Source organism: Pseudophryne corroboree, chromosome 2, assembly GCF_028390025.1.
Source record: "Pseudophryne corroboree isolate aPseCor3 chromosome 2, aPseCor3.hap2, whole genome shotgun sequence".
NCBI classification, from domain to species: Eukaryota; Metazoa; Chordata; class Amphibia; order Anura; family Myobatrachidae; genus Pseudophryne; species Pseudophryne corroboree.
In genome coordinates this window covers 252,462,683-252,488,368 of record NC_086445.1, presented here as the reverse complement: position 1 = coordinate 252,488,368, position 25,686 = coordinate 252,462,683, and the positions used below count along the sequence as shown (strand labels likewise).

At 43.9% G+C, this 25,686-nt stretch overlaps 1 protein-coding gene across 3 annotated transcripts in view; it reads right to left on the bottom strand.

Moving 5' to 3' along the window:
* The window catches only part of ITGA7 (integrin subunit alpha 7), a 235,309-nt gene that overhangs the window by 84,654 nt on the left and 124,969 nt on the right, over nt 1-25,686 (bottom strand). For all 3 annotated transcript variants that reach the window (XM_063952666.1, XM_063952667.1, XM_063952668.1), the window contains exon 3: nt 18,001-18,080. In XM_063952666.1, coding sequence (XP_063808736.1) covers nt 18,001-18,080 — 80 coding nt within the window. The remainder of the gene's footprint in view (nt 1-18,000; nt 18,081-25,686) is intronic.

Genomic DNA, 25,686 nt, shown 5'->3' with positions numbered 1-25,686 from the left:
TAAGGCAACGATGCTGCAACAAACAGTAAATGTAACATACAGTGGTGTTATTTATATTGTACTAGTTACCAGACCGACAAAATGACGGAACAACATTGTAATAATGTCAGCGCCGGCAGCAGTGCTTGCCCAAATGGAGTAACACTTGAACTGCTCCGTTGGACGCCATCTAGTGACCACCGATGCACAAACTACTTGAATTCCCCCCCATAGAGGTAGGGAGCACTGTTAGCCTTTTATTATATAGGATGTTGTTTGTTGAGATAATGTGATTGTCAGAGGTCTACTTTAAATGTGTAATTTAAAATGTAACTTTTGTAGTTATATATTTGATCTATTGACACTGAAATGATTCATCTGTTAGGGACTTTGCATCTTCAATCTCTCTCAACCTACTGTTTGTAAGTAAAGATGACTCAGGAAAATGCAAACATTTGTGGAAGGGAACAAGACTTAACTATCGGTAAGCATCAAGGTATAATGGGTAAAGATATATGGTATGGTAGCCTCAAAGTGGGGTTATGTATAGAGAGAATGTGAGGAGTGTTCTCAAATGGTAGTTTAGAAGTATCAGCATCTCCCACCTTCCCTCCTGTTTGGAATAGCCTGGAACACTGTATGTTCCTGAGGATATCACTGCATGGTTTACAGAGGTCTCAGGGAGTCTTTTTACGGTAGGGCAAAAAAGCCCTAAATCTGACAGGGCCTCTCCCTAATTAAGACGGGAGACAGTGATGGGTATGGCAAGTTATCTCCTGGTGATAGCGCAAAAAGTAAAGCATGGTGCAGCCTACTGGAAAAGAATAGCGGATCACCGTGATAAGCGATGATATAATCTTTTTCTTGTTAGCACATATTGATAAATAGGCCCTGTTCGTTCATTTAGCATAACCCTTAGTTAGTTAGTTAGTTTGCTGGTATGGAAGGAGGGACTGGTGAGAATGATGGGTACGGAGAAGTTTCATATAAGGAAGAGTTCCTGAGGGGATCATGGTGTGTGATGTGCCTTACCTACCAAGCTGACAAATAGTGGCTGGGGCAGTTGATGATGGTGGTTACAAACTTTCAGGGCATCCTCATACTTGGGCATTAAGTGGTGACAGAGATACATATTTAAATTAGGTACGATTAATCATGTGACGCCTACTGCTTTCTCCATGTATGTAATCAATACATGCAGAGATCACTCAACATCTGTACAAGCATCAGGCTTGATGAGCTGCAGGTATGCCACAGTATGAGATAAAGGGAAACAGAACTGACACTGCTCATAATAAATATATAGGCTTGACCTATTGATTATCAGTCTGGAAATGGTAGCAAATCCAGTGTAACCAGGATCACTGCCACTAATCCCAAATCAGAGAACAAAGACCATGCAATGATAGGTTACATGAAAAGAATATTTCCTGAATAAACAACCTGCTTGTGGCAACAAGGGGATGTGAGGAAAAACACTTTTATTAAGACACTATAACATTGCATTACAATGTAGCAGAATTTCTCCGTCCTTAATTCCTACCAAGCACTTAACATTTGTTCCGAATTCAGTAGTTGATTTATAAATGGTAACTCCCATGTTAGGTTTAGTGACCTTTCAATTGCTCTGGTAAAATTTTATCAGGGCAATATAAAAATATTTGTAGTATCTGAAATATTACTACCACGGGTGTCTACAAATGATTAGCATACGTTATCACACTTTCAGCCAGGCGGAATGCATTGGTTCAGTAGAGCTAGATTTACCCGGCCAGACATAAGGAGCTGCTGGATTAATGGGACATTGCTATTTCTATATTAAGATTTTCAATAACTGCTGCAAGATCTAATCTGCTTTATGGCTCACTAGTAACTATGCTAATATATCTTTCCAGACCATATTCAGAAGCTGCATGAAAGAATTACAAAATATTACTATTACAGTTTGTACAGTGTATTGAAGTGTAATTACAAAATATTATGCAGGAACAAGAGTAATACAATTAAAACCAATAATAAAGGAGGTTATTTATCTAGGTCAAGTAAATGTAGTTAAAAGGAGCCTGGGACCTGACAGCACTTGTAAACTATGCAATACAGTTGGTCATTCTAAAAATAAAGCAGGCCGGGCCCTGGCTATGACTTCACATGGAGAAAAACTGTTTGACTGATGAGAATGGAAATATGCATTTTAAATCTCAGACTCGTTTGGCTTCCCTTACCTTCTATAAATATTAGAACACTGTAATAAAATGCCAAACTGTTTATACAAAAATAAACTGCAGCTCCTTTTCTCTTATTTGAGGCGTGTGCCAGGGATGTTTGTTTACATTAATTAGATCTGGAATTCTCAGCAATAACACATCACTGACTTACGGAATGAACAAAGATTAATGAAAGGCTCTAAGAATAATGATATTTGAATTACATTACTAGTACTCTCCTCTTTGTCACTAGTGATTGATTTGGTTCTCTCGCAGGATGCATATTAGACCAGTAATGAAGAAGAAATGTTAATGTGGCAGCATGTTATTATCCAGTTTGCTTGGATTAGTGCAATTCAATTTAATTTTGAAACAATCTGGTTGAAAAGATTCCAACAGGATTGTATTGCAGGGTAAATTAGCTGAAAATGCTTCCCTGCCTCCTAAAGTAATTAGGAATGGACATCGACGATCGATGTTTAGAAATCATAGATGGTCATCAACTGATGTAAGATGCAAGGGTGTTTAAAGAGAGGAGGGGGCCCGTGTGCAGGATCCGGGTGAACCCCCTCCTCTCCACGGCGCCGTAGGTTCCGGCATTGTGCACCGCACACATTGCACCCATGATAGAAACACCAATGGTAAGTTGGTTTTACTATTGATATGCAGTGAACCAACTAGTTTCACACCCTCGATGGAAGTCATTGGCCTGCCTGCCGATGGTTTTCATTTTCTTCTGGTACTGCAGTGCAGAGCTACAAGGCTGTCAAGCAGTAGTAACCTTATGATGCGGCCCTGGCTCTGAGTCTGCTGAATATCTCTACTTGATGAGTGTGCTAACTTTACAGCCTTATAGCTGTCAGTCAGCACACCAGCCCGGCCCACTCTCTCATTCATAGGCAGGCAAGGCAGCTATTCACATCTCGTCCCGCCTCCGTGGACGTGGTCTCTGTCTCTCAGCAGAGAAATGCATGGGATTCGGGGACCTGCAGTGCGCATGCGCGAAACACTGATGGCAGAAACCATCGATGGTATACACTGATGACTATCCCTTAAAGTAATTGCAACTGTTCTTCTTGTTACTGAGTGTTCCCTTTTATTTAAATCTTTCTTACAAGTGCCATAGAAGTCAGCAATCAGATGCAGCGGAGAAGGGTTTATTCATATCTAATTAGAACATAGGGCTCTAGTACAAATGTAAAAAAAAAAAACTACCTACATAAATCTACACATGCATGCCCAAAATAAGATGTTCTTCAAACGAATCTTTTTACGAACTCTGCTACATCATTTTTTATTTACAAGCGGAATAATTCAGCTTCAGATTTAGTCCAAGGTCACCTGATGACATAGTGCCTAGTAAAAAGATGTGCGCAATCCCGATAGTTTTCATACATCTCCGATGGTTGTAGATCTGCGCGTGCGCAGGATCTGTACTACGCATGTGCAGATCTCTTTCTTCGACAAAGGTTGCAGTTCCCCTAAGCCGATTAGGGACAGTCCCAACCATCGTTTCAGAAAATTGGGGTGTCGGCTGCATTTTTGAGGTGTGTAAAGGCCAGTAACTATGCCCTTGTAACTTGAGGGTTACTCAGATGATGATGGTCACGCACATGAGACAATGCTGCATCCTCAGACATAGCAGCGAATAAGAGAAGCCGGCAGGAGGAGTCGGTTTACGCAAAATGCCTCCTGCGTCATTAGCATTTTTTCATAAAGTTGCTGCGGCCAAAGACACAGCTGCTGCATGAACTGCGTACATCTGTGAATCAGGTCCATGGTCCCTTTACTGCACTACATACTAGTTTTCTTTACATATACAGCATATATTATTCTATGATATTTTATGCTCAGAAATACCATATCATTTGTTAAAATTCCACCCTGATACGTTTTCCCATTTTCATGACTATATCACCATTGAGAGGCACTGTTTTATTGTCATGCAAGGAAGAGTCTTCATTTTACTCTCAGAAAGCAAATAGTATAGCCGGGATGTAATGTAGTCCAAGTTTGGCGGCCGTGTGGAATGCCGGAAGAACTCATATGTTTTTTTAAAGGTGCAATCACTTACAAGCCATGGTTTAGCCTTGTAAGTGAATGCCCCTAATGCTCCTTTAAAAATAGTCAGAGTTCGGCCGGCATCGCGCATGGCTGCGGAACTCAGACTTCAATACATCCCAGCCTATATGACCGTACCTGGTGATAACAGACATAAAGAAGTGGTTTAGGCAGAAAAACACATTACTATACAGTTCATCTAAGGCAGCGGTTCCCAGCCTGTGGTATGGGTACCCCCAGGGGTATGCTGCGGACTGCTCGGGGGTACTTAAAAACGAAGCCAGTAATAGCGGAACACCACCTCCATTTCCTGGCCTGCTGGGAGCATGGCTGTGATGAAATCACGCTTCCGCAGCTGCCGCAGAGAGGACCCTAGGGGCTGGCTGGCATGTTGTATAGGTCGTCTCTGTCACCGCCGCGTCTTGTTTCTTCTTGTTACTCTGAGGTAATTGAAAGAGTTTTAATCAGCCAGCATTGTGAATTCTGTGGAATTGAATATATATATATATATATATATATATATATATATATCCCAGCATAGAAGAACCAGCAACTTCAATGAATGCAAAAATGTCCAAAAAGTTAATACAAGGAGGTAACCAGAGGCATGGAAAGCATTTGCACATAGCCATAAATGAAGCATAGTGATTTAGATGCCAAGAGTTGCTGCCAATTCATACCAATAACCGCATGCCTCCAGTGTGTAGCTGAATGGTCAATAGGCGTTTCGGTGCGCGGGTGGCACCTTCATTAAAAAAAATTAAAAAAAATTCCTGCATTCATGAATCATAATTTATGCATGAAAGGGTTAATTCCACATTAATGTGAAACCTCCTTAACTCCAGATATAGGAGGCGAATTTTCCACAACAGTACTTGATGTGAATGATGGAATTGAATATGATGATAATGAAGGTGATAAAGGAAAGTGTGGGGGGGTATGAAAAGCTGGCACAATAATGTGGTCTTTTCAGCACCTGCCTAGGATAGGAATTTGCTGGCATTTATTTGGGTTTCAGTAGAATATAACGATGCAGCAAAAGTATAAATTCCCAACACTAATAAAAGGCACATACATCTTCGTTATATTCTTCATCACTTTAGGATCAGTTTAGAAGTCTTAATAAAATGTTGTATTTAGTTCTTTCACAGTATACCAGAACACTGACCGTCTAAGAATACATTATAATTAGAGATGAGAAGGTTTGTGGCAAACTTTTGCACTAGGTTTTGCAGCAGAACAGACCTTTCCCTAGGTGCAAAGTTCCAGAGATACAAGGGCCCTCATTCCGAGTTGTTCGCTCGGTATTTTTCATCGCATCGCAGTGAAAATCCGCTTAGTACGCATGCGCAATGTTCGCACTGCGACTGCGCCAAGTAACTTTACTATGAAGAAAGTATTTTTACTCACGGCTTTTTCTTCGCTCCGGCGATCGTAATGTGATTGACAGGAAATGGGTGTTACTGGGCGGAAACACGGCGTTTCAGGGGCGTGTGGCTGAAAACGCTACCGTTTCCAGAAAAAACGCAGGAGTGGCCGGAGAAACGGTGGGAGTGCCTGGGCGAACGCTGGGTGTGTTTGTGACGTCAACCAGGAACGACAAGCACTGAACTGATCGCACAGGCAGAGTAAGTCTGGAGCTACTCTGAAACTGCTAAGTAGTTAGTAATCGCAATATTGCGAATACATCGGTCGCAATTTTAAGAAGCTAAGATTCACTCCCAGTAGGCGTAGGCTTAGCGTGTGTAACTCTGCTAAATTCGCCTTGCGACCGATCAACTCGGAATGAGGGCCAATCTTTGAATGCCATTCCGCATTTATTTATAAACTGGTGTAGAGGTTAGACAGTGACGATCAATTTATCCCGCTACGTGATGTGGTGCGGGGCAGATACCTAGGTCTTTACTGTCATACTATGGCTCATCATGCAGACAGACAAGTAAACATCACGCAGCTACATATTAATGACAGCTAAAAATTCAAACAGCATCCAATACTCTCCTGCTGGGCTGACACTGCAAAGGTCACATCATCGCCAAGGCAACCTGAATCCCAACATGTTCTATCCCACCCCTCACTCTTCCCAGTGGTAGCATTATTTATATACATGGTTCTCATGGCGACAGAGGAGTATGTGTGTGTGTGAGATGCATACATTCAACAAACTAAATCACACCCCGACCAATTTTTCCTCTTTCCACAGATGGATATTATCCTAACAAAGTCTAGAGTGTATTTCAATTATTTACAATATGATTTTAATACATTATTCAAAACAAATGCCTCGTTTGACACTGTAAGGTATCTGCAGCTAGCAAGGCAATATTATTATAAGCAGTATGTGCCAAGTGCGTGTGTGCAAAGAAGAAATAAATCATGTTCCCGCTCTACACTAACGCACTAGAAGTCCATGTGAAACATGTGGAACCATAACAGATCATTACAGATGGTGATGTACAGTTAATCACAGGCACTCGGTTTGCGGTGCCATCCATTCGCATATAGCTGCCTTGCAAATGTTGGCTGCTGTCTCCCTCCTGGAATGCAGAAGCAGGCTGGAATTTCAGTGTTAACGGGTTTTCTGACTCATGTTTGTCTGCATGGGCATCCACTCCAGTTATTCTGAGTCACTGCTCACAAATGACATGTACAGTACACAGGTGGAGTAACAGATTACAAACATTTATTTAAACTTATTTCATACAGTGCATGATTACAGAAACACTAGTATGTAATTAGAAGGAGCTGACACAACAATTGATCAAGACAAATCAATACAATTGGCAAATCATATTAGTTTTGTTTACAAGTTGTTTTAATCTTGGTATGTTTATTTTCAAACAAAGATTTGTTTGTTTTTTATGTATTATTTAGAAAATCCTAATGGGGTTCTATACCTTCACATGACTGGATTGTATGTGCCGTCCTTTTACGTCCTTTAACGATCATTTACTGGATTGTATTGTATGTGCCGTCCTTTTACTGTATACCTCCAGATAACTTTCATTTACTGGATTGTATTGTATGTGCCGTCCTTTTACTGTATACCTCCAGATAACTTTCATTTACTGGATTGTACTGTGTGTGCCGTCCTTTTACTGTATACCTCCAGATAACTTTCATTTACTGGATTGTACTGTGTGTGCCGTCCTTTTACTGTATACCTCCAGATAACTTTCATTTACTGGATTGTCCTGTATGTGCCGTCCTTTTACTGTATACCTCCAGATAACTTTCATTTACTGGATTGTACTGTATGTGCCGTCCTTTTACTGTATACCTCCAGATAACTTTCATTTACTGGATTGTACTGTATGTGCCGTCCTTTTACTGTATACCTCCAGATAACTTTCATTTACTGGATTGTACTGTATGTGCCGTCCTTTTACTGTATACCTCCAGATAACTTTCATTTACTGGATTGTACTGTATGTGCCGTTCTTTTACTGTATACCTCCAGGTAACTTTCATTTACTGGATTATATTGTATGTGCCGTCCTTTTACTGTATACCTCCAGATAACTTTCATTTACTGGATTGTACTGTATGTGCCGTCCTTTTACTGTATACCTCCAGATAACGTTCATTTACTGGATTGTATTGTATGTGCCGTCCTTTTACTTTATACCTCCAGATAACTTTCATTTACTGGATTGTACTGTATGTGCCGTCCTTTTACTTTATACCTCCAGATAACTTTCATTTACTGGATTGTACTGTATGTGCCGTCCTTTTACTGTATACCTCCAGATAACTTTCATTTACTGGATTGTACTGTATGTGCCGTTCTTTTACTGTATACCTCCAGATAACTTTCATTTACTGGATTGTACTGTGTGTGCCGTCCTTTTACTGTATACCTCCAGATAACTTTCATTTACTGGATTATATTGTATGTGCCGTCCTTTTACTGTATACCTCCAGATAACTTTCATTTACTGGATTGTACTGTATGTGCCGTCCTTTTACTGTATACCTCCAGATAACTTTCATTTACTGGATTGTACTGTATGTGCCGTCCTTTTACTGTAAACCTCCAGATAACTTTCATTTACTGGATTGTACTGTATGTGCTGTCATTTTACTTTATACCTCCAGATAACTTTCATTTACTGGATTGTACTGTGTGTGCCGTCCTTTTACTGTATACCTCCAGATAACTTTCATTTACTGGATTGTACTGTATGTGCCGTCCTTTTACTGTAAACCTCCAGATAACTTTCATTTACTGGATTGTACTGTATGTGCCGTCCTTTTACTTTATACCTCCAGATAACTTTAATTTACTGGACTGTACTGTATGTGCCGTCCTTTTACTTTATACCTCCAGATAACGTTCATTTACTGGATTGTACTGTATGTGCCGTCAATTTACTGTATACCTCCAGATAACTTTCATTTACTGGATTGTACTGTATGTGCCGTCAATTTACTGTATACCTCCAGATAACTTTCATTTACTGGATTGTACTGTATGTGCCGTTTTTTTACTTTATACCTCCAGATAACTTTCATTTACCGGATTGTACTGTATGTGCCGTCCTTTTACTTTATACCTCCAGATAACTGTAATTTACTGGATTGTACTGTATGTGCCGTCCTTTTACTTTATACCTCCAGATAACGTTCATTTACTGGATTGTACTGTATGTGCCGTCAATTTACTGTATACCTCCAGATAACTTTCATTTACTGGATTGTACTGTGTGTGCCGTCTTTTTACTTTATACCTCCAGATAACTTTCATTTACTGGATTGTACTATATGTGCCGTCTTTTTACTGTATAACTCCAGATAACGTTCATTTACCGGATTGTACTGTGTGTGCCGTCCTTTTGCTTTATACCTCCAGATAACGTTCATTTACTGGATTGTACTGTATATGTCGCCCTTTTACTTTATACCTCCAGATAACTTTTATTTACTGGATTGTACTGTATGTGTCGCCCTTTTACTTTATACCTCCAGATAACTTTCATTTACTGGATTGTACTGTATGTGCCGTCCTTTTACTTTATACCTCCAGATAACTTTCATTTACCGGATTGTACTGTATGTGCCGTCCTTTTACTTTATACCTCCAGATAACTTTAATTTACTGTACTGTACTGTATGTGCCGTCCTTTTACTTAATACCTCCAGATAACGTTCATTTACTGGATTGTACTGTATGTGCCGTCAATTTACTGTATACCTCCAGATAACTTTCATTTACTGGATTGTACTATATGTGCCGTCTTTTTACTGTATAACTCCAGATAACGTTCATTTACCGGATTGTACTGTGTGTGCCGTCCTTTTACTTTATACCTCTAGATAACTTTAATTTACTGGATTGTACTGTATGTGCCGTCCTTTTGATTTATACCTCCAGATAACGTTCATTTACTGGATTGTACTGTATATGTCGCCCTTTTACTTTATACCTCCAGATAACTTTTATTTACTGGATTGTACTGTATGTGTCGCCCTTTTACTTTATACCTCCAGATAACTTTCATTTACTGGATTGTACTGTATGTGCCGTCCTTTTACTTTATACCTCCAGATAACTTTAATTTACTGGATTGTACTGTATGTGCCGTCCTTTTACTTTATACCTCCAGAAAACGTTCATTTACCGGATTGTACTGTAAGTGCCGTCCTTTTGCTTTATAGCTCCAGATAACTGTAATTTACTGGATTGTACTGTGTGTGCCTTCCTTTTACTTTATACCTCCAGATAACTTTAATTTACTGGATTGTACTGTATGTGCCGTCCTTTTACTTTATACCTCCAGATAACTTTCATTTACCGGATTGTACTATATGTGCCGTCTTTTTACTGTATACCTCCAGATAACGTTTATTTACCGGATTGTACTGTGTGTGCCGTCCTTTTACTTTATACCTCCAGAAAACGTTAATTTACCGGCTTGTACTGTATGTGCCGTCCTTTTGCTTTATACCTCCAGATAACGTTTATTTACCGGATTGTACTGTGTGTGTCGCCCTTTTACTTTATACCTACAGATAACTTTTATTTACTGGATTGTACTGTTTGTGTCGCCCTTTTACTTTATACCTCCAGATAACTTTCATTTACTGGATTGTACTGTATGTGCCGTCCTTTTACTTTATACCTCCAGATAACTTTCATTTACCGGATTGTACTGTATGTGCCGTCCTTTTACTTTATACCTCCAGATAATGTTAATTTACCGGATTGTACTGTGTGTGCCGTTCTTTTACTTTATACCTCCAGATAACGTTCATTTACTGGATTGTACTGTGTGTGCTGTCCTTTTACTTTATACCTCCAGATAACTTTAATTTACTGAATTGTACTGTATGTGCCGTCCTTTTACTGTATACCTCCAGATAATGTTCATTTACTGGATTGTACTGTTTGTGCCGTCCTTTCACTGTATACCTCCAGATAACTTTCATTTACTGGATTGTACTGTATGTGCCGTCCTTTTACTGTATACGTCCAGATAACGTTCATTTACTGGATTGTACTGTATGTGCCGTCCTTTTACTGTATACCTCCAGATAACTTTCATTTACTGGATTATATTGTATGTGCTGTCCTTTTACTTTATACCTCCAGATAACTTTCATTTACTGGATTGTACTGTATGTGCCGTCCTTTTACTTTATACCTCCAGATAATGTTAATTTATTGGATTGTACTGTATGTGCCGTCCTTTTACTTTATACCTCCAGATAACTTTATACCTCCAGAAAACGTTCATTTACCGGATTGTACTGTATGTGCCGTCCTTTTGCTTTGTACCTCCAGAAAACGTTCATTTACTGGATTGTACTGTGTGTGCCGTCCTTTTACTTTATACCTCCAGATAACTTTCATTTACCGGATTGTACTGTATGTGCCGCAGAGGCGTATCTAAAGTAGGGCGAGTGGGGCACGTGCCCTGGGCGCCTTGGCAGGCCCAGGAGAGGGGGGCGCCGCCGGCGACCAGGGCATCATGCCCCACTCGCCTCCGTCAACCCTAAATGCGAGTGGAGGAGAACGCAGCGTCTCTCCCTCCCCTCACCGCCGCTGCCAGCACTAGCAGCGCTGCTGTGTCCGGTCTCCGGCGCTAGCCAATCAGAGCTTGCGGACCGGCTCCTGATTGGCTGCCGGTCCGCGAGCTCTGATTGGCTAGCGAACCGGCACCAGACAGCCGCCAGAGACCTGGAGCGGTGAGGAGAACGAGAGGCGCTGCGCTCTCCTCCCCTCACATAGAGCAAGCGGTGAGTGACGGGGGGGGGGGGGGGCGGCGGGCTTGGCGTCACAGTGGGGCATGTATCTGGCACCAAATGGGGCATATGTAACTGGCACTGAGTGGGGCCTGGCACTGTGGGGCATGTAACTGGCACTGTGGGGCATGTAACTGGCACTGTGGGGCAATGTTACTGCCATTGCGGGGCAATGTAACTGCCATTGTGGGGCATGTAACTGGCACTGTGGGGCAATGTAACTGGCACTGTGGGGCAATGTAACTGGCATTGTGGGGCATGTATCTGGTACTGTGGGGCAATGTAACTGGCACTGTGGGGCAATGTAACTGGCACTGTGAGGCATGTAACTGGCACTGTGGGGCAATGTAACTGGCATTGTGGGGCATGTATCTGGCACTGTGGGGCAATGTAACTGGCACTGTGGGGCAATGTAACTGGCACTGTGGGGCATGTAACTGGCACTGTGGGGCAATGTAACTGGCACTGTGGGGCATGTATCTGGCACTGTGGGGCATTGTATCCGGCACTGTGGGGCAATGTAACTGGCATTGTGGGGCATGTATCTGGCACTGTGGGGCATTGTATCTGGCACTGTGGGGCAATGTAACTGGCACCGTGGGGCATTGTATCTGGCACTGTGGGGCAATGTAACTGGCACTGTGGGCCATTTTCAGTGGCCACACCCCTTCTGGAGCATGGACACACCCCTTCTGGTGTATGGCCACGCCCATTTTTTCACTGCGCGCGCACATACTTCTTTTGCTGTTATTTTTTTTGGGGGGGGGGGGCATTTTACATCTTGCCCTGGGCTCCAAAAACCCTAGTTACACCTCTGATGTGCCGTCTTTTTACTGTATACCTCCAGATAACGTTCATTTACCGGATTGTACTGTGTGTGCCGTCCTTTTACTTTATACCTCCAGATAACTTTAATTTACTGGATTGTACTGTATGTGCTGTCCTTTTGTTTTATACCTCCAGATAACGTTCATTTACTGGATTGTACTGTGTGTGCCGTCCTTTTACTTTATACCTCCAGATAACTTTAATTTACTGGATTGTACTGTGTGTGCCGTCCTTTTTGCTGTATACCTCCAGATAACTTTAATTTACTGGATTGTACTGTATGTGCCGTCCTTTTACTTTATACCTCCAGATAACTTTCATTTACTGGATTGTACTGTATGTGCCGTCCTTTTACTTTATACCTCCAGAAAACGTTCATTTACTGGATTGTACTGTGTGTGCCGTCCTTTTACAATATACCTACAGATAACTTTCATTTACTGGATTGTATTGTATGTGCCGTCCTTTTACTTTATACCTCCAGATAACGTTAATTTACTGGATTGTACTGTGTGTGTCGCCCTTTTACTTTATACCTCCAGATAACTTTCATTTACTGGATTGTACTGTATGTGCCGTCCTTTTACTTTATACCTCCAGATAACTTTCATTTACTGGATTGTCCTGTATGTGCCGTCCTTTTACTGTATACCTCCAGATAACTTTCATTTACTGGATTGTACTGTATGTGCCGTCCTTTTACTGTATACCTCCAGATAACTTTCATTTACTGGATTGTACTGTATGTGCCGTCCTTTTACTGTATACCTCCAGATAATGTTCATTTACTGGATTGTACTGTATGTGCCGTCCTTTTACTGTATACCTCCAGATAACTTTCATTTACTGGATTATATTGTATGTGCCGTCCTTTTACTGTATACCTCCAGATAACTTTCATTTACTGGATTGTACTGTATGTGCCGTCCTTTTACTTTATACCTCCAGATAATTTTCATTTACTGGATTATATTGTATGTGCCATCCTTTTACTGTATACCTCCAGGTAACTTTCATTTACTGGATTGTACTGTATGTGCCGTCCTTTTACTGTATACCTCCAGATAACTTTCATTTACTGGATTATATTGTATGTGCCGTCCTTTTACTGTATACCTCCAGATAACTTTCATTTACAGGATTGTACTGTATGTGCCGTCCTTTTACTTTATACCTCCAGATAACTTTCATTTACTGGATTGTCCTGTATGTGCCGTCCTTTTACTGTATACCTCCAGATAACTTTAAATTTAATGGTTTGTATGTCTCGTCCTTTTACTGTATGCCTCCAGATAACTTTAAATTTAATGGATTGTATGTGTCGTCCTTTTACTGAATACATTGGGGGTTATTTTAAGCTTCCTTCTTTGCTTTTTTGGCATATCTCTTTAGGAACAAGCAGAGTTTATTTTCATTGTTCTGGGATTCAGCGCGCTATTGTCCCAGGAGAGAACTATAGAGCTGTGCCGTAACCCAGGGCAATGAAAACAAATAACTGCCTGGCAACATAGATGCATGGCTACAGTTTACATCAGCACAATCATGGGGAGATTTCATGCATACTGAGTTTGGTGGTGGAACGGGGAGTTTTGTAGAGGTGGACATGCAATATGCAAGTTGCACTTTTCCATGTTATTTAATTTGCAATGCGTTTTTACAGAAATTATAGTTTTTCAATAAAGATGAGGTGATGAAAATATACACAGCTCATACAGAGAAGTCTTATTTGTTAGTTCCCAACATTGCTCATTTAGAGCTTAGGAATAGACCCAACAATGTATAGACCCACCAATGCCATGCACACTTCCAGTGGTGCCACTCCATTTTCCAATAGAATATATACCATCTTTGGCCAATGAAATTCAGGTGGGCTGATAGGTACAGTATAATAAATTGACTAGATAGCACTCTGAAACAGACCAAAGTATAATATACTGTACAGTAGTTTGAATCACAATTACATGTTTCTCTTCGGGGAGCTTCATCAGTTCAGAGATTGCTTAAATTATCTCCTCTAAAGGGGCTCATACATCAGCAATCGATTGGGGCAATTTGCAGACGATCGTGCAAATAAATCTGCAATGTATGGGGTTCACAGACCACTCAAATCGATTGGGATTGTTAAATTATGTTATTCAACATGTTTCATTTCACAGATAAATTGGGACTGTAGATTAGTGTATAGGTAACAATCAGCAGATCTGCAGACCGTTTCTAGTAAACTGATGAGTCTTTCAAGATTGGCAGATCTGTTTAACTGAAAATTATCTACAAATCACTGAAATATATCTGTAATGTAAGTAAATTGTAAAAACAATCAATCTGGGGGAAAAAAACACCTCAGGATCTGTGAAATAATAAATTGCGATTGCAGATGTATCATACTTGCCTACTTTGGAAAACTAGAATCAGGGAGATTACAGTAGGATGTGGCGCACGCCAGCGAGGGGGCGTGTCATACTATGGTCAAATGGTGTGTCTTGTTCCACAAATGGACGTGTCTATGCTTAAATGATTGTTGCAAGATATTTCTATATAACATTAGATTCTATATATTTTGGGAAGTTTTGCAAGTCTAACATTGCTGTGTGCAATACGGAGTTTCTTGTTTGCAACTATTTGCTGTGATATTTCTTTTTTTCTCAGTAAACACAATATACATGATAAATGTGATGCCTATACAATAAATCCCAAATGCAAGTTGACCTTGTGGGAATTCATCCCCAAACATATAAGTAAATTATGATTTTGGTGTGTTATTTTATTGCGAACACTGGTCGTCTGCATCTTGTAGGCACTACCTATATTTATTGGATGTGCTAGTTTCCATACCATTACAGCATTAACCAAATCATTACAGACACCAGATAAATTTGTTTAACTAAAGAAAGATTCTTAACCTAACAGCAGAAGCAGAGGCTATGGGTCAGTGCACACCCCAGCCAGGACCCTGTGTCTGATCATATGTTGGTGTCTCTCTCTATTGTCAGTGTCAGAGGTTCCCACAAGGGGGGGATAGTGAGAGTCGTCAGCAGTGACTCCTGAGCAGCTAGAGCAGCGTTTTTCAACCGCTGTGCCGCGGCACACTGGTGTGCCGCCAGCGGTTGTGAGATGTGCCGCCGCCGCCAAGAAAGCCTTCTGCCCGCACCCGGAAGCTGCTGTCTGCACTATAAACAATGTGACGTCCCTGCTGAAGAGCTGCCTGAGGTGCCCAATAGTGATACTATACACTTACAGTATCACTATCAGGCATCGCAGGCAGCTCTTCTGTGGCCTTGCCAGTGACCCCTACGACGTGGTGTGACTCATAGGTCACATACACCATGCCGGCATCCCGCCCGTGCTGCTCCGCTGAATCCCCTCCTCCCTGCTGCTCCCACCGCTGAGGAGGAATAAGAACATTAAAAGGTTTGGACCAGTGTTTTTTTTTTTATTAGCCAGTGCTTTTTCAATATGGCAGACAGTGAGTGTGTGTGTGCTGGCATTACTGCAGGGGGGCAGTGTGTGGTGGCATTACTGCAGGGAGGCAGTGTGTGCTGGCATTGCTGCAGGGGGGCAGTGTGTGGGGGCATTACTGCAGGGGGGCAGTGTGTGGTAGCATTACTGCAGGGGGGCAGTGTGTGCTGGCATTACTGCAGGGGGGCAGTGTGTGCTGGCATTACTGCAGGGGGGCAGTGTGTGGTGGCATTACTGCAGGGGGGCAGTGTGTGGTGGCATTACTGCAGGGGGGCAGTGTGTGGGGGCATTACTGCAGGGGGGCAGTGTGTGCTGGCATTACTGCAGGGGGGCAGTGTGTGCTGGCATTACTGCAGGGGGGCAGTGTGTGGTGGCATTACTGCAGGGGGGCAGTGTGTGGTGGCATTACTGCAGGGGGGCAGTGTGTGGGGGCATTACTGCAGGGGGGCAGTGTGTGCTGGCATTACTGCAGGGGGGCAGTGTGTGCTGGCATTACTGCAGGGGGGCAGTGTGTGGTGGCATTACTGCAGGGGGACAGTGTGTGGTGGCATTACTGCAGGGGTGCAGTGTGTGGTGGCATTACTGCAGGGGGGCAGTGTGTTGTGGCATTACTACAGGGGGGCAGTGTGTTTTAATTACTGTTGGGGACAATGGATGTGTGTTTTTCCCCTTGGGGACCAATATATGTTTGTTTTATTTCCCCTTGTGTGTGTTGTTTTTCCGTGGGGTACGGATGGTGTGCCTTGGCAATTTTCAGATCTTGTTCGGTGTGCCGCGAATTGAAAAAGGTTGAAAATCACTGAGCTAGAGCAAATAAGTGTTCTTGCAAAGAATCTCCCTAGTGCCCTGGCAGAATCTGAACAATCTGGGAGAATTGACCTAAAAAGCAGGGCAGCAGGAGATTTATGGCTGTAATGGGAGCCTCCCGCAGGATGCGGGAGGGTGGGCAACTATGAGATGTATGGGCCCCTTAAGTCAAACAGTTTCTGGTGATTTAAGTAATGTATTAAGCCTTAAAAAGTGATAATGTGTCCTGTCATTTTTCAAACGGCTGTGGATCATTAGATCTACACTAAAAATGTCTACCGTCAATAGGTCTATCACCAATGGTAGACATGCATTAGGTCGACAGGGTCAAAAGGTTGACATGGAAATGGTCGACAAAAAAGGTAGACAATTATTTTATATTTTTGGGGGTGTTTTGTCACTTTTCTGCCACAAACAAGCCCTATTAGTGAACTGCGTCCCCTCGCATGGTGTGCGAACTTTAGGTTACTACAGGTTGAGTATCCCTTATCCGAAATGCTTGGGACCAGAGGTATTTTGGATATCGGATTTTTCCGTATTTTGGAAAAATTGCATTCCATAATGAGATATCATGGTGATGAGACCTAAATCTAAGCACAGAATGCATTTATGTCTCATATACACATTATACACACAGCCTGAAGGTCATTTTAGCCAATATTTTTTATAACTTTGTGCATTAAACAAAGTGTGTCTACATTCACACAAATCATTTATGTTTCATATAGACCTTATACACACAGCCTGAAGGTCATTTAATACAATATTATTAATAACTTTGTGTATTAAACAAAGTTTGTGTACATTGAGCCATCAAAAAACAAAGGTTTCACTATTTCACTCTCACTCAAAAAAGTCCGTATTTCGGAATTTTCCGTATTTCGGAATATTTGGATATGGGATACTCAACCTGTATTACTAATCGTAGTCCACGTGGATGGTAAAGTATGAAAAAGTTGAAAAAAATAAAACACCTTGTGTTTACCAGATGTGTGTCGACCAATGAAGCATCACAGTTTTAATAAGCTCATTGATCACTGCCTCACGCTAAACAGCTCCATTTGGCAAACAGGCTTGCCTTGGCTTACTTTCAAATACAAATTATTTTAAAACACATCTCTCTATGCACAGCTACAAACCCAAGGCACTCAATGTACAGGGTGGATGCTATTAATTATTTATAATTTAAGAAGATATTTTTGGGATCCAGTGGAGGAAATGACTCATACAGATCCATATAAACGTCCTAAAAGCAGGCCAATTTTAAGTACATAGGCGCTATAAATTTAGAACCAGAAAAAGGGACAGATGAGAGGCACAGTATATTGCCTTAGAAATCCCATCACTGCAAAATAAGATTGATTGAGTCTAAAATGAACGAATCTGCCCAATATAGCACAAAACAAAATATACAACTTACCACAATCTTACCCCCAGGACCCTGACTTTTCACGGTGACCCCAAGCCACTGGTTTTCTTTACTCTCCCGATTCCTGTCCACTAGTTAGAGACAAAAAGATTTATGTTATAAAAGCAACGAATGGAAGTCTATGAAAGCAATTGAACAAGTGTGGTGTATCAAGCTATTATTTTCGGGGTTATCCGAGTTCTACGCTCGCTAGCAGTTTTTAGCAGCCGTGCAAACGCATTGCTGCCGCCCACTGGGGAGTGTATTTTCACTTTGCAGAAGTACGAACGCTTGTGCAGCAGAGCGCCTGCAAAATCTTTTTGTGCAAAACAAGACCAGCCCTGTAGTTACTCTTCGTGTGCGTTGATTCTAACGACGGTGGGACGGCTTTTGACGTCACACACCTGCCCAGCGTTCGCCCAGCATTGCCTGTGTTTCCTCCGACACGCCTGCGTTTTTCTGGGCACTCCGTAAAAACGGTCGGTTGACACCCAGAAACGCCCACTTCATGTCTATCTTCTTGTGTTGTTCCGTACGACTGAAAGCTTCGCTAGAACCTGTGCAAAACCACAAAGGACTTTGTACCCGTACATCGCACGTGCGCATTGCGGTGCATACGCATGTGCAGAAATGCCGATTTTTAGCCTGATCTCTGTGCTGCAAACAACGGCAGCTAGCGATCAACTCGGAATGACCCCCTTTATTGTGTTATACTCAGTTCTAACTCCAGGTGTGATTTTTGGTATGTTTTACGGCTATGCATCAGTAGATGTGGGAAGTGCTACATATTACACGGGACATTCACACTGTGTTCTGGTTTCTACATAAATTAAGATAAAGCATACATAAAACAAAACAAAGATTGTAAGCTCGCAAGAGCAGGGACTTCTTTCCTCATGTTCCTTTCCTTTTCTTACTTACACTATCTTATACTCCATACTCCCTTTGATGGCCCCTAACCCTGGTTATCTATACCTGTGCTATATTGTCTTGAACTGTAAGTGCTGTTTTCATGTTTGCTCATTTGATTATGTACTGTGTAATGGGCGCTGCAGATCCCTTGTGGTGCCATATAAATAAAGGATAATAATAATAATAATAATAATAATAATAATAATTTAACCTAAACTAAAACTAGATTCTGTAGATTCTCCTTTTTAGAGATTATTTTATGATTTTTGCTATGAGCAACTAAAACCTTCTGTTCATAACAGGGACGTGCAGTCAGGGGAAGCAGTGCCTCCCCTGTCATTAATGATTAAAATAATATGAAGAAGATACTTATGACACATATTCTGTTCTGACACATATTCTATTTTCTCTAACGTCCTAAGTGGATGCTGGGGACTCCGTCAGGACCATGGGGAATAGCGGCTCCGCAGGAGACAGGGCACAAAAATAAAGCTTTCGGATTAGGTGGTGTGTACTGGCTCCTCCCCCTATGACCCTCCTCCAAGCCTCAGTTAGGTTTTTGTGCCCGTCCGAGCAGGGTGCAATCTAGGTGGCTCTCCTAAAGAGCTGCTTAGAAAAAGTTTTTTAGGTTTTTTATTTTCAGTGAGTCCTGCTGGCAACAGGCTCACTGCATCGAGGGACTTAGGGGAGAGAATTTCAACTCACCTGCGTGCAGGATGGATTGGATTCTTAGGCTACTGGACACCATTAGCTCCAGAGGGAGTCGGAACACAGGTCTCACCCTGGGGTTCGTCCCGGAGCCGCGCCGCCGACCCCCCTTACAGATGTTGAAGATTGAAGGTCCGGAAACAGGCGGCAGAAGGCTCTTCAGTCTTCATGAAGGTAGCGCACAGCACTGCAGCTGTGCGCCATTGTTGTCACACACTTCACACCAAGCGGTCACGGAGGGTGCAGGGCGCTGCTGGGGGCGCCCTGGGCAGCAATATTTTAATACCTTATGGCAAAAGAATACATCACATATAGCCATTAAGGCTATATGTATGTATTTAACCCATGCCAGTTATCTAAAACTACGGGAGGAAAGCCCGCTGAAATAGGGGGCGGGGCTTATTCTCCTCAGCACACAGCGCCATTTTCCTGCTCAGCTCCGCTGTGAGGAAGGCTCCCAGGACTCTCCCCAGCACTGCACTACAGAAACAGGGTAAAACAGAGAGGGGGGGGGGGGGGGCATTTTTTGGCGATATATTGGATATATTTAAGCTGCTATAAGGAACAACACTTATATAAGGTTGTTCCCATATATATTATAGCGCTTGGGTGTGTGCTGGCAAACTCTCCCTCTGTCTCCCCAAAGGGCTAGTGGGGTCCTGTCTTCGATAAGAGCATTCCCTGTGTGTCTGCTGTGTGTCGGTACGTGTGTGTCGACATGTATGAGGACGATGTTGGCGTGGAGGCAGAGCAATTGCCGATAATGGTGATGTCACCCCCCAGGGAGTCGACACCGGAATGGATGGCTTTGTTTATGGAATTACGTGATAATGTCAGCACATTACAAAAATCAGTTGACGACATGAGACGGCCGGCAAACCAGTTAGTACCTGCCCAGGCGTCTCAGACACCGTCAGGGGCTGTAAAGCGCCCTTTACCTCAGTCGGTCGACACAGACCCAGACACAGACACTGAATCTAGTGTCGACGGTGATGAAACAAACGTATTTTCAAGTAGGGCCACACGTTATATGATCACGGCAATGAAGGAGGCTTTGCATATCTCTGATACTGCAAGTACCACAAAAAGGGGTATTATGTGGGGGGTGAAAAAACTACCTGTAGTTTTTCCTGAATCAGAGGAATTAAATGATGTATGTGATGAAGCGTGGGTTAACCCAGATAGAAAAATGCTAATTTCAAAAAAGTTATTAGCATTATACCCTTTCCCGCCAGAGGTTAGGGCGCGCTGGGAAACACCCCCTAGGGTGGATAAGGCGCTCACACGCTTATCAAAACAAGTGGCGTTACCGTCTCCTGATACGGCCGCCCTCAGGGATCCAGCGGATAGGAGACTGGAAACTACCCTAAAAAGTATATACACACATACTGGTGTTATACTGCGACCAGCCATCGCCTCAGCCTGGATGTGCAGTGCTGGGGTCGTCTGGTTGGATTCCCTGACTGAAAATATTGATACCCTGGATAGGGACAGTATTTTATTGACTATAGAGCAATTAAAGGATGCTTTCCTTTATATGCGAGATGCGCAGAGAGATATTTGCACTCTGGCATCGAGAGTAAATGCGATGTCCATATCTGCCAGAAGGAGTTTATGGACGCGACAGTGGTCAGGTGATGCGGATTCCAAACGACATATGGAAGTATTGCCGTATAAAGGGGAGGAATTATTTGGCGTCGGTCTATCGGATCTGGTGGCCACGGCAACTGCCGGGAAATCCACTTTTTTACCTCAGACCCCCTCCCAACAGAAAAAGACACCGTCTTTTCAGCCGCAGTCCTTTCGGTCCTATAAGAACAAGCGGACAAAAGGACAGTCATATCTGCCTCGGGGCAGAGGAAGGGGTAAGAGAGGGCAGCAAGCAGCCCCTGCCCAGGAACAGAAGCCCTCCCAGGGTTCTGCAAAGCCCTCAGCATGACGCTGGGGCCTTACAAGCGGACTCAGGAGCGGTGGGGGGTCGACTCAAGAATTTCAGCGCACAGTGGGCTTGCTCACAGGTGGACCCCTGGATTCTGCAGGTAGTATCTCAGGGTTACAGGTTGGAATTCGAGAAGTCTCCCCCTCGCCGGTTCCTAAAGTCTGCTTTGCCAACGTCTCCCTCAGACAGGGCGACGGTATTGGAAGCCATTCACAAGCTGTTTTCTCAGCAGGTGATAGTCAAGGTACCCCTCCTACAACAGGGAAAGGGGTATTACTCCACGCTATTTGTGGTACCGAAGCCGGACGGCTCGGTAAGACCTATTCTAAATCTGAAATCTTTGAACCTGTACATACAAAAATTCAAGTTCAAGATGGAGTCACTCAGAGCAGTGATAGCGAATCTGGAAGAAGGGGACTTTATGGTGTCCCTGGACATAAAGGATGCTTACCTGCATGTCCCAATTTGCCCTTCACATCAAGGGTACCTCAGGTTCGTGGTGCAAAACTGTCATTATCAGTTTCAGACGCTGCCGTTTGGATTGTCCACGGCACCTCGGGTCTTTACCAAGGTAATGGCCGAAATGATGATCCTTCTACGAAGAAGAGGCGTATTAATTATCCCTTACTTGGACGATCTCCTGATAAGGGCAAGGTCCAGAGAACAGCTGGAAGACGGAGTAGCACTAACCCAACTAGTGCTGCAACAACACGGGTGGATTCTGAATTTTCCAAAATCTCAGTTGACCCCGACGACACGTCTGCTGTTCCTGGGAATGATTCTGGACACGGTTCAGAAAAAGGTGTTTCTTCCGGAGGAGAAAGCCAGGGAGTTATCCGAACTTGTCAGGAACCTCCTAAAACCAGGGACAGTGTCTGTGCATCAATGCACAAGAGTCCTGGGAAAGATGGTGGCTTCTTACGAAGCGATTCCATTCGGCAGATTCCACGCACGAACTTTTCAGTGGGATCTGCTGGACAAATGGTCCGGATCGCATCTGCAGATGCATCAGCGGATAACCTTATCGCCACGGACAAGGGTGTCTCTTCTGTGGTGGTTGCAGAGTGCTCATCTGTTAGAGGGCCGCAGATTCGGCATACAGGACTGGGTCCTGGTGACCACGGATGCCAGTCTGAGAGGCTGGGGAGCGGTCACACAGGGAAGAAACTTCCAGGGAGTATGGTCAAGCCTGGAGATGTCTCTTCACATAAATATACTGGAGCTAAGAGCGATTTACAATGCTCTAAGTCTGGCAAAACCCCTGCTTCAGGGTCAGCCGGTGTTGATCCAGTCGGACAACATCACGGCAGTCGCCCACGTAAACAGACAGGGCGGCACAAGAAGCAGGACAGCAATGGCAGAAGCTGCAAGGATTCTTCGCTGGGCGGAAGATCATGTGATAGCACTGTCAGCAGTATTCATTCCGGGAGTGGACAACTGGGAAGCAGACTTCCTCAGCAGACACGATCTACACCCGGGAGAGTGGGGACTTCATCCAGAAGTCTTCCACATGATTGTGAACCGTTGGGAAAAACCAATGGTGGATATGATGGCGTCCCGCCTCAACAAAAAACTGGACAGGTATTGCGCCAGGTCAAGAGATCCTCAGGCAATAGCTGTGGACGCTCTGGTAACACCGTGGGTGTTCCAGTCAGTGTATGTGTTCCCTCCTCTGCCTCTCATACCAAAAGTACTGAGAATTATACGGCAAAAGGGAGTAAGAAAGATACTAGTGGCTCCGGATTGGCCAAGAAGAACTTGGTACCCGGAACTTCAAGAGATGCTCACGGAGGATCCGTGGCCTCTACCTCTAAGACGGGACCTGCTTCAGCAGGGACCGTGTCTATTCCAAGACTTACCGCGGCTGCGTTTGACGGCATGGCGGTTGAACGCCGAATTCTAAGGGAAAAAGGCATTCCGGAAGAGGTCATTCCTACACTGGTAAAAGCCAGGAAGGAGGTGACTGCACAACATTATCACCGCATTTGGAGAAAATATGTTGCGTGGTGTGAGGCCAGGAAGGCCCCCACGGAGGAATTTCAACTGGGTCGATTCCTACATTTCCTGCAAACAGGATTGTCTATGGGCCTCAAATTGGGGTCCATTAAGGTTCAAATTTCGGCCCTGTCGATTTTCTTCCAGAAAGAATTGGCTTCAGTTCCTGAAGTCCAGACTTTTGTAAAAGGAGTACTACATATACAGCCCCCGGTTGTGCCCCCAGTGGCACCGTGGGATCTTAATGTAGTCTTGGATTTTCTCAAATCCCATTGGTTTGAGCCGCTCAAATCGGTGGAGTTGAAGTATCTTACATGGAAAGTAACCATGCTACTGGCCCTGGCTTCAGCCAGGAGAGTATCAGAATTGGCGGCTTTATCATATAAGAGCCCATATCTGATTTTCCATACGGACAGGGCAGAACTGCGGACGCGTCCTCATTTTCTGCCTAAGGTGGTGTCAGCGTTTCACCTGAACCAGCCTATTGTGGTGCCTGCGGCTACTAACGAGTTGGAGGATTCCAAGTTGTTGGACGTGGTCCGGGCATTGAAAATATATATTTCAAGAACGGCGGGAGTCAGAAAGTCTGACTCACTGTTTATATTGTATGCACCCAACAAGATGGGTGCTCCTGCTTCTAAGCAGACGATTGCTCGTTGGATTTGTAGCACAATTCAACTTGCACATTCTGTGGCAGGCTTGCCACAACCTAAATCTGTCAAGGCCCATTCCACAAGGAAAGTGGGCTCATCCTGGGCGGCTGCCCGGGGGGTCTCGGCATTACAACTCTGCCGAGCTGCTACTTGGTCAGGGGCAAACACGTTTGCAAAATTCTACAAATTTGATACCCTGGCTGAGGAGGACCTTGAGTTCTCTCATTCGGTGCTGCAGAGTCATCCGCACTCTCCCGCCCGTTTGGGAGCTTTGGTATAATCCCCATGGTCCTGACGGAGTCCCCAGCATCCACTTAGGACGTTAGAGAAAATAAGAATTTACTTACCGATAATTCTATTTCTCGTAGTCCGTAGTGGATGCTGGGCGCCCATCCCAAGTGCGGATTGTCTGCATTACTTGTACATAGTTATTGTTAAAAACAAATTCGGGTTGTTATTGTTGTGAGCCGTCTGTTCAGAGGCTCCTACGTTTGTCATACTGTTAACTGGGTTCAGATCACAAGTTATACGGTGTGATTGGTGTGGCTGGTATGAGTCTTACCCGGGATTCAATATCCTTCCTTATTGTGTACGCTCGTCCGGGCACAGTATCCTAACTGAGGCTTGGAGGAGGGTCATAGGGGGAGGAGCCAGTACACACCACCTAATCCGAAAGCTTTATTTTTGTGCCCTGTCTCCTGCGGAGCCGCTATTCCCCATGGTCCTGACGGAGTCCCCAGCATCCACTACGGACTACGAGAAATAGAATTATCGGTAAGTAAATTCTTATTATTAAGCCTATATATTATTTTGAGCAACTTTTTTGACTCAAAAAAAGTTTTAAATATGTTTAGGAGGCACTGCTCTTGGTGCCTCCTGCTGTCAGTGTGAAAGGGCCAGGGGCGGGGCCAAGCATCGGCAGTAAAAGCCCATTAAAAATAGCCTTGTAAGCGGCACCTACTGGAAGTGCCTCTTCGACAGGATCGTGCTTTCAGCCCACATGAAAGCACGCCCCTATTACTGAGGTTGATTTGATTGGACAGTGGGCAGGGCCGGACTGGCTACCCATCCCCAAACCACCTCACTTCCCGGGGTCGGCTACCACGAGCGGCTCCCCACCCCGCCAAGTTTACACCCGCTGGAGTTTATAGCCACGAGCGTTAGCCACCCCCCCATCCCACCGAGATTACACAAATGGCGGCCGATAGTGCTTCCACCGTGCTGGAAAATACAGATGTGACATTATCTCTTCTATGGCCGCATCATATGCAGGGCTGCAGCAGAGGTCCTGCCCCTCCCAGGGCCTCCCACCACCGACTGTCACACACGGCGCTCAGGGGAATGTCTGTAGGCTGCAGCTACTGCAGCCTGTATTACAAACATTGGTCAGCACCAGTGGCGAGGTGGACACTGCTCGAAGCACTGCAGAGCCTAGCTACGGTGCCCCCCCCCCCCCCCCCCCTGCAAAATGATCGCAGGCAGCGTCCACCC